This window comes from Amborella trichopoda, chromosome 3 (genome assembly GCF_054954075.1).
Source record: "Amborella trichopoda isolate Santa Cruz 75 chromosome 3, AtrichopodaSantaCruz75HAP2 v2.0, whole genome shotgun sequence".
Taxonomy (NCBI): Eukaryota; Viridiplantae; Streptophyta; class Magnoliopsida; order Amborellales; family Amborellaceae; genus Amborella; species Amborella trichopoda.
In genome coordinates, this window is record NC_142338.1 from 28,359,508 (window position 1) to 28,367,920 (window position 8,413).

The window sequence follows — 8,413 nt, forward strand, 5'->3', positions numbered from 1 at the left end:
CTGACTTTTACTGGTGCTGGGTTGCTTAGGTAGACTTTTTCTAGCTCTACGTGAACTCACTTGCTCCCTAACGAGCTGATTACTAATACTGGAATATTGGGCTGCTAATTGAACATCAGGGTTAACCCGGCTAGGATTGATTGACTCAGAGATCTGGGCTGCGGTCTTACCTTTGGCATGTCGATTGGATTTGAGGCTAACCCCCATGTCTTGGAGGATTGCCCCTAGCCTAACTCCTTGACTGTTCAGGGTATCACGGAACGTATTAACTTGTTGGCATGTGGCTTCTAAATCATGAGGGTTACCAATTGGGCGGCTCTGACCACTAGGTATGGTTATGTGTGGTTCGAGACTCAGCTCACCGACACGAGTGCTACGGATTTGTAAGGGAGCATTGTGACGGTGCCTGTCAGACTGACTGGGTTGCCTGGATCTAGACTGGGCCGGATTTGTAGGGTTGGACCTTGCTCTGCTTTCATCTTGGGTCATGAGTCTTAGAATTGTGCTAAACTAGAAGGTTAGACTTGGCATGGGCATGGACCTAGATTAGGCTTGAAGTCCAAACCTAGTTTGGACCTGATTCAAGAGTCAGTCTTAACTGGGCACAAGCCTTGTCCTAGAAAGACTTGGATCTTGACTTGATGAACTTAGGTTTGAACCCTAAACAAAGGTGAACCTAGTCTAGGTTTAGGGACAACTTTGAATCTAAGCCTAAGCTAGGACCAGACTGGATGGATTTTGCTAGATTCGATGGGTTTTGGTTTGAACCCCAAACTAAGATGAGCCTAGTCTAGTTTTAGAGGCAACTCTATACTTAGACCTACGCTAGGACCGAGACTGACATCTAGACTGGATAGGTACGAGTCTTGGCTCGGACCGAGAGGAGCCTAGGTTCGGACCTGGGTGTAAACCCGGTTTGGACCTAGGCTAGGTTGGTCACAAGCCTGGGCTTGAACTAGAGGGTTTCGTATATCAGACCGAGTGTTGACCCAGACTGGATCAAGGCTAGGTTAGGTATGAGCCTTGGCTCGGAACAAAATGAGTCCTAGGTATGAACCTGGTTTAGACCTGAGCTGGGCTGGGCACAAGCCAGGACTTGCACCCAGAAGGTTTCAAATTTAGACTGAGTGTGGACCTGGACTAAGGTCTAAGTGAGATTTGATGTGAGCCTTGACTCAGACTAAAAAGGGGCCTAGGTTCGGACCTGGGTATGAGCCTGGACTTAGACCCATAAAGTTTCAGCTCGAACCAGAAGTGGAACAGGACTGAGATCTAAGACTAATCAATTGAGATAAGAAAACAATACACTCAAAAACTTTTGCCCTAAACTATGGGTAAGCTAGGTTTGAGTGGGTTCCTAACTATAGAAATGTGCCTAGGCTGAGTAAGTCCCCACGTAGGCCCTGGTCACATATTAAAGGAATCAACCAAGTCCTACTATATGTGGAGTTGCTTTGAGGCTAAGGATTACGAAACGGTGTTCACAGTTAAAGTTACGTGAATCGCAACCGCCTCGGCTCTCAATGCTAGGTTCCCCTCACGATAGTTAAAGTCGGATTTTGGGATTTTCGAAAAATTTTGTTGGTTTCCAGGGCTTCCCCGAACCATTATGTGCAAGAGTGTGTAAAGAAGCATGCAAGCAAAAAGAATTGACAAGCACGCAAACACCAAGTAGAAGAAATAATGTGAGCACTCGACACAAATCATGTCAAGCGATGTGTGCTTCGAGGCGGAACTCGCTCGAGATCACAGTAAAGATGGAGGGGCAAGAAACCCCTGAGAAGGTGATCAGTCAAAATAGTGAAATCAGGCACAGTCTATGCCTAATCTAGTGCACCCCGAGTCGAGGGTGACTCGAGCAGGGCACAATTAGAGAGAGAGTGCAGGTGACCAGATTGTTTTTTTTCTCTTCTTTTTTTTTTTTTTTGAAGAATATAAAGCGAAGTGGCAAAAGTTGAATCACAAGCAAAGAAATGAAAATATAGAATTTTTTTTTTTACAAATTTTTTTTTTTTTTTTGAAGAGAGGCAGAGGCTTGAGAGGTGATTTTTTTTCACGTGAATATTCTTCTTTTTCGAATCCTTTTTTTTTTTTAGAAAAAGAAGTGGCTTTAAAAAAAACAAACTTTTCTAACAAAAGTGATTTTTTTTAAAAAAAAACCAAATAAGCTTTAATAATTTTATTTATTTATTTATTTATTTATTATTATTATTATTTTTATATCTTTCTAAGCGATATTTTTTTTTGAGAAAAGCCTTAAATTTTTTTTTTTAATTTTAAAAGCAAGCTTTCCTTTAAAAGATTTTTTTAGTTTTTTAAGACAAAGATGCCTAAAAAAATTGCTAATTTTTTTTTTCTTTGGAAAGTGATGTTTCGTTTTAAAATAAAAATGGCTAAAGATACCTTTTCTTGTTTTAAGTAGATACGAAAGAAAGCCTCAAACACGCTCGTTTTTTTCTTTTCTTTTTTTGTGTTTGGAGGAAGAATAGACTTACAAAAGTAAAAACAACTTTTTCACAACAACTAACCTTTTTCTTTTTTTTTTTTCAAAGTGTTTTTTTTTTTGCTTGAAGCAAAGAGGATTTTTTTTTTTTTTTTCGAGATGGAAAAGATCTAAAAAAAATAAATTGATTTTCCTAAATTTTGTTTTACTAAAAAAAGAAGGAAAATATAACAAATAAAGGCCAAAAAACTTTTCTTTTTTTCAGGAAGCAAAATTGCCTCAAAAGTGATTTTTGTTTTATTTTTTAATTCAAGTGCTAAATTACAAGAGAATAAATTAAAATTTTTTTTAATGCCAAAATTCCTTAGAATGAATTTTTTATTTTTACAGGAAAATAGATTTTTTTTTTTTTATTTAGATAGGAATAGTAAAACAAAGAAAAAAGAAAACACTTAGAAACATATGAGCAGAAAAATTTCAGCAGTCTATGAGGTTCACAGTCAGGCCTTGGGAAAATTCTCTTGCTTACCATTCACAGTCAGGCCTTGGGAATATTCTCTAGGTTACCACTCTCTGATTTTTGTCAACCAATCAAAGAAAAACCTTTTCTTTTTAAGAAAGAGAAAGCTTTTTTAGACTATGAAGAACATCCATCATTAAACAGCTTTTTTAGACTATGAAGAACATCCATCATTAAATGCTAGTGTTTCTCTGATTTACCCTTCATTAATGCATACGACAGGTTCAGTTTTTCTCTTGGATTCCTTTGAGCAACAGGTTAAGGCCTCTATTTGGTTAAGAAAAAAGACCTCACACTTACAAAACCCAATAAAAGGGAGGACCTCACCTCCTCTCATTCATAAACGTTATATTCAGAAAGTTGCCCTCCTTTCAAATCTTAGGAAACCATAAATATGTGAGAAGAAAAAGAGTTGGCTTAAAAAGGAGATCTTCAGAGGAAGATCCCTCAGATCAGTGCCACAAAATAATTTTAAAAAAGTGATAGAGAGTGAGAACAATCAAATTATGATTTGAGGCCAAATCTACTCATAAGTGAGTAGATACACTCTCAGATCAGTGGCAGAGCCAGCATCAATCTGAAAATACGAAATATTGAATGAAATACGAAATAAAACATAGATCTAACAAAATAATTTAAAAATAAAAGGAAAAAAAAACAAAAAAAATACCTAGCCAGGCAAACCCGAGACTTCGCCTATATTAAGACCGCTGAGTTTATGTTGTACGTCATCTTTTGTCTCTCTTTAGGTTTTGACCAAGCCTTGGTTTGGTTGAACGGTTATCTTGGACCTAGTCTAAACTTAGGGTTGCAGGTTTAATGGCTAGAGCTTCTCTAGATCTAGGAGCTCTTACGGTTTTCTCTCTGGGCTCTTTCTCTCCCTCAAATTTCCTAGTTTATGGGTTCACCAAGTCTCTGATTTCCTGGTCTACCCGTCCCACCCAAAGTGGGTCGTTAGTTTTTTTTATTATAGACTCAATAGGGGTGTAGAATAGATAACTACTAAAACCATGAGATTTGCTAAGTGTAGAACGAATAGCTACTAAAACCATGAGTGTAGAATAGATAAATACTAAAAACTATGGGATTTGCTAGGTGTAGAATGGATAACTACTAAAAACTATGAGAATTGCTAGATGTAGAATGGATAACTACTAAAAGCTACAAGATTTGCTAAGTGTGGATCATTGGATGGGGATCATGGATTATGGTAGTCTATGGTTTAGTGGTCTACTGAAATAGTGTGGTCCTATGGGTTTTCTAAGGTAGAAAAATCCTGGAATTTGTCAGTTTTTAAAAGTGGGTTGTCTACACAAATCCCTAAAGTTCTGCCTATCTCAGTCCTTGAAAAGGAAGGAGATGATGTCGGGCTTACAAGCCAAGCTTACCACATGCAAGATTCCCAAAAGACCCTACTTTCTTCAACCTTCAGCTGGGAAGCTTGAATTGCATGTCAAGAAGCAAGAAGTGGACCATCCTCCCCAATTCACAACTCACTGGCACCTTTGAACAGCAATATGAGCCCCAAGGACCGGTCTCGATTATAGCGCCAATGGAACAGACAAGATTTTTCTGACCAAACGGAGGCTATAAGAAAAGGAAAAGCTAAGATGAAGGAAGTTCCCCCCCTGAAATCCATACCCGCTCCTTTACTAGGTTTCATACCAGAAACTCAGGAAATAGCTGTCCAGATAAACTCATGAAGTAATCCTCTTCTAGATGTCGAAGTCATACCCCGATGGAATTTATACAGCCCCGAGGCCCATCAAATCATGAGGAAGATGGATTACAAGCCTGCTAACAACCAAGGGTTGAATGATGGCAAGGGGATGCTAACACCATTCGCTGTCATCGAAACTATGGTGTCTCAGCTTAATCAAAAGGAAGGCCTTGGTTACCCAGGGCATCCAAGCCTACCCCCATGCCTCTTCTTCACCAACCAGATCTCCCAGATGATGGTCTCACAAGAGCTGCGGCCGTCCCCTCGGGAACTTACCATTGAGGAAGTCTTTCCCCAAGAACCTCAAGTGATGACAGGGGTTAACCGGATCGATCAAGAGTCTACGGGCTTGGAGACCAAAGAAACAGGGAAAAAAATGCCACTCGCAGGGCAGACAATCAAAGTACTTGAAATTCAAGGGTAGACTGTCGGCCCGCCTCCCCTCGGTGAAGAAGAGATAGAAGAAACCCCGGATGTCTTAAAAGACAGTGGCCAAGCCACGACTAATGACTTAGAAGAAGTAAATTCGGGTGACAAAACTAACCCAAAGCATACTTTTATCTCAGCCATCATGCCTCTTGAATAAAAGAAGGAATACACAGAATTCCTGAGGGTTAATCAAGATGTCGGGTCTTGATCCCTTGTTAGCGGTCCACAAAATAGGGATTGATCCATCTTACTAACCCGTCAAGCAAAAATCGCAGAGGATCAGAGCAGATCTATAAACCTAGATCGAAGAAGAAGTCAACAAGCCTAAAGCGGCACGTTTCATTCAAAAAGTCAAATACCCAAAATGGCTGGCTAATGTCGTGCAAGTCAAGAAGAAAAATGGACAAATCAGGATCTGTATTAACTTCCGTGATTTGAATTCAGCTTGTCCTAAAGATAATTTCTCACTCACAGAGTTGCTGATTGACTCGACTGCCAACTACCAAGCATTCTCGTTCATGGATGGCTATTCTGGCTATAACCAAATAATGATGGCCCCAGAAGACGAAGAGTCCACTGCTTTCCTAACTCCAAAGGGAGTCTTTTGTTACACTATGACGCCCTTAGGTCTCAAAAATGCCGTGACCACTGTCTTTGAAGACATGCTCCACTAGGAGGTGGAATGCTATGTGGATGACCTTGTGGTCAAGTCCGACATAAGAAGCAATCACATAAAAAAATTGGCAAAAGTCTTCGAGAGACTTCGCCTCCATCAGCTCAAAATGAACCCCTTGAAGTGTTCCTTTGACGTACTATCTGGAAAATTCTTGGGGTTCATTGATAGGTATCGTGGCCTAGAAGTAGAACATATTGAGACTAAAACCATTCAGGAAATTCCACCGTCGAGAAATCTGTGAGAGCTTAGATCTCTTCAATGTCAGCTGGCCTACATACGAAGGTTCATCTCTAACCAATCAGGGCGATGCCACCCCTTCTCCCACCTCTTGAAGAAGGATGCACCCTTTGAATGTGATGAGGCATGTCCAAAGGCCTTTGATGATATAAAAGTTACCTGCTGAAACCCAGTTCTTTCTGCTCTAATTCCGGGGAGACCCCTCATTCTATACGTGACAGTGCTGGATGAGTCACTTGGAGCACTGCTAGCCTAAAACAATGATGAGGGAAAAGAGACGGCTCTATACTACTTGAGTCAAAGAATGCAAGGGGCTGAGGGAAATTACTCGCCAATAGAAAAGATGTGCCTAGCCCTCATCTTCACGGTGCAGAAGCTCTGACACTACCTTCTTGCTCACCCAGTTCAGCTTATTTCCCGAACAGACCCCATAAAATACCTCCTGTCGTGCCCTTGCCTATCGGACCAACTTGTAAAATGGTCACTACTTCTCATGGAGTTCGACGTCATGTATATGCCACAAAACGTTGTCAAGGGCCAACCCCTTGCAAACTTTTTTGTTGTGCATCCTCTGCCAACCGATACCCCCTTGATCAATGATTTACCAGACGAAGAGGTCTTCCAGGCCAAAGTCTCGGGTGGATGGAAGATGCATTTTGATGGGGCATTCCAGTCCGACAAAAGAGGTATGAGTGTAGTGTTCTCTACCCCTCGTGACGGCCTTCTTCCTTTGTCCTTCTCTCTCCCGGGGATAGAATCGCATAACGAAGCCAAATATCAAGCACTCATCATAGGCTTGGAGATCGCCTCCCATATGGACCTGAAGTGTTTGGATAGGGACTCAGAATTGGTAATTAGACAACTCAAAGGGGTATATGATGTAAGGAAAGAAAATCCTAAACCTAACGTCAATACAGCCAAGTCATTGATGGCCGAATTCGAAGAAGTTACTCTTGAGCACATACCACGAAGGCTTAATGGACAAGCTAACGCACTCGCCAAATTAGCAGCAACTATTCAAATGTCACTAAAATGGGCCACACTGATATGGGTAGTGGAATGGAGATGCACTGAGGTCATTAAAGATCTTGACGAAAAAGGCGAGGAGCAACTATCTGAATGATGCCCATTCGGAATAGACAGCGCTGATGAGGAAGATGCGCAAACTTCATGTCGCTCACTAAAATCTCCATGATTTAAGAGGAAAAAGAAGAAGAAAAAGAATCAAGACCGTCAGACTACATATGTGCGGAAATAGAGCCGGGAACCGACTGGCACGCCCTTATCAAATATTACCTCCAGCATAATCGACTTCCCGAAGATCTTATTGAGAGAAATACGATCCGAAGGTCAGCCACATGGTATGTGTGTCATGACGATACCCTGTTCTGAATCTCCTACAATGATATGCTTCTCTGATGCATCGATCAGGAAGAAGTCAACCGCTTGCTCAAAGAGGTTCATTCTGGAGTCTGCAAAATGCACCAGTCTGGTCCTAAGTTGTATAGTAGGATCATCAGGATAGGCTACTATTGGCCTACTATGAATATTGACTCCCTTATTCAGGCTTCATTAACCAACCTTTTGAGCCTCTTCACCCAACAGTGGCATCTTGGTCGTTCTCTCAGTGGGGCATGGACATCGTAGGTCCCTTGAATCCACCTTCTTCCTCGGGGCACATTTTCATACTTGCTTCCACATATTGCTTTTCTAAATGGGCCGAGGCGGTGCCTCTCAATAAAGTCCCAGGGGTCGGAGCGGCCAATTTCGTGTGTCACCATATCATATACAGATTTGGCGTGTTCCGATAATGACCCCCAATTTCGAAGTAATCAAATTGACAAACTGGCTGATCAGTTCGGATTTACATGGAAATACTCAACCATGTACCATCCAAGAGCTAATGGTCTGGCTGAAGCTTTTAACAAAACTCTTTGCGATGCTCTGAGAAAGTCTGTCTCCAGTACTAAAAGAGATTGGCACGAAAAGCTATCTGAAAGTATATGGGCTTACCGCATTATAGCGTGAGGCCCACCTCAGTCGACCCCCTATTCTCTAATATATGGGGGTGAAGATGTGTTGCCCCTAGAAATCCAATTGCCTTACCTATGGATAGCCCTCCACTACGGAATGACAGATGAAGAACGGGATAACCTTCGCTATAAAGTACTAGATACACTTGATGAAAAGAGATTGCATGAACAATAGAGCCTTGAGATTAACAAGAATCGAATGCAGCGAGCCTTTGACAAATCGATCAAAAAAATAAGATCATTCGTGAAAGGGGAATTGGTCTTAGCAATAAGGAGACCTATTGTCACAGCATCGCCTCTTGCCCCCTTGTGATACATGCTGGAGGGCAACAAGGTGCGGGACCGCAACCAAAGG

General features: G+C 41.4%; 1 protein-coding gene across 1 annotated transcript; it reads left to right on the forward strand.

The window, feature by feature from the left end:
• The first annotated feature begins 6,533 nt into the window (after positions 1-6,533).
• On the forward strand, positions 6,534-7,148 carry LOC148782831 (uncharacterized). Its single transcript, XM_088860361.1, has one exon. The coding sequence runs from the start codon at positions 6,534-6,536 to the stop codon at positions 7,146-7,148; it is 615 nt and encodes a 204-aa protein (XP_088716487.1).
• Positions 7,149-8,413: the final 1,265 nt, after the last annotated feature.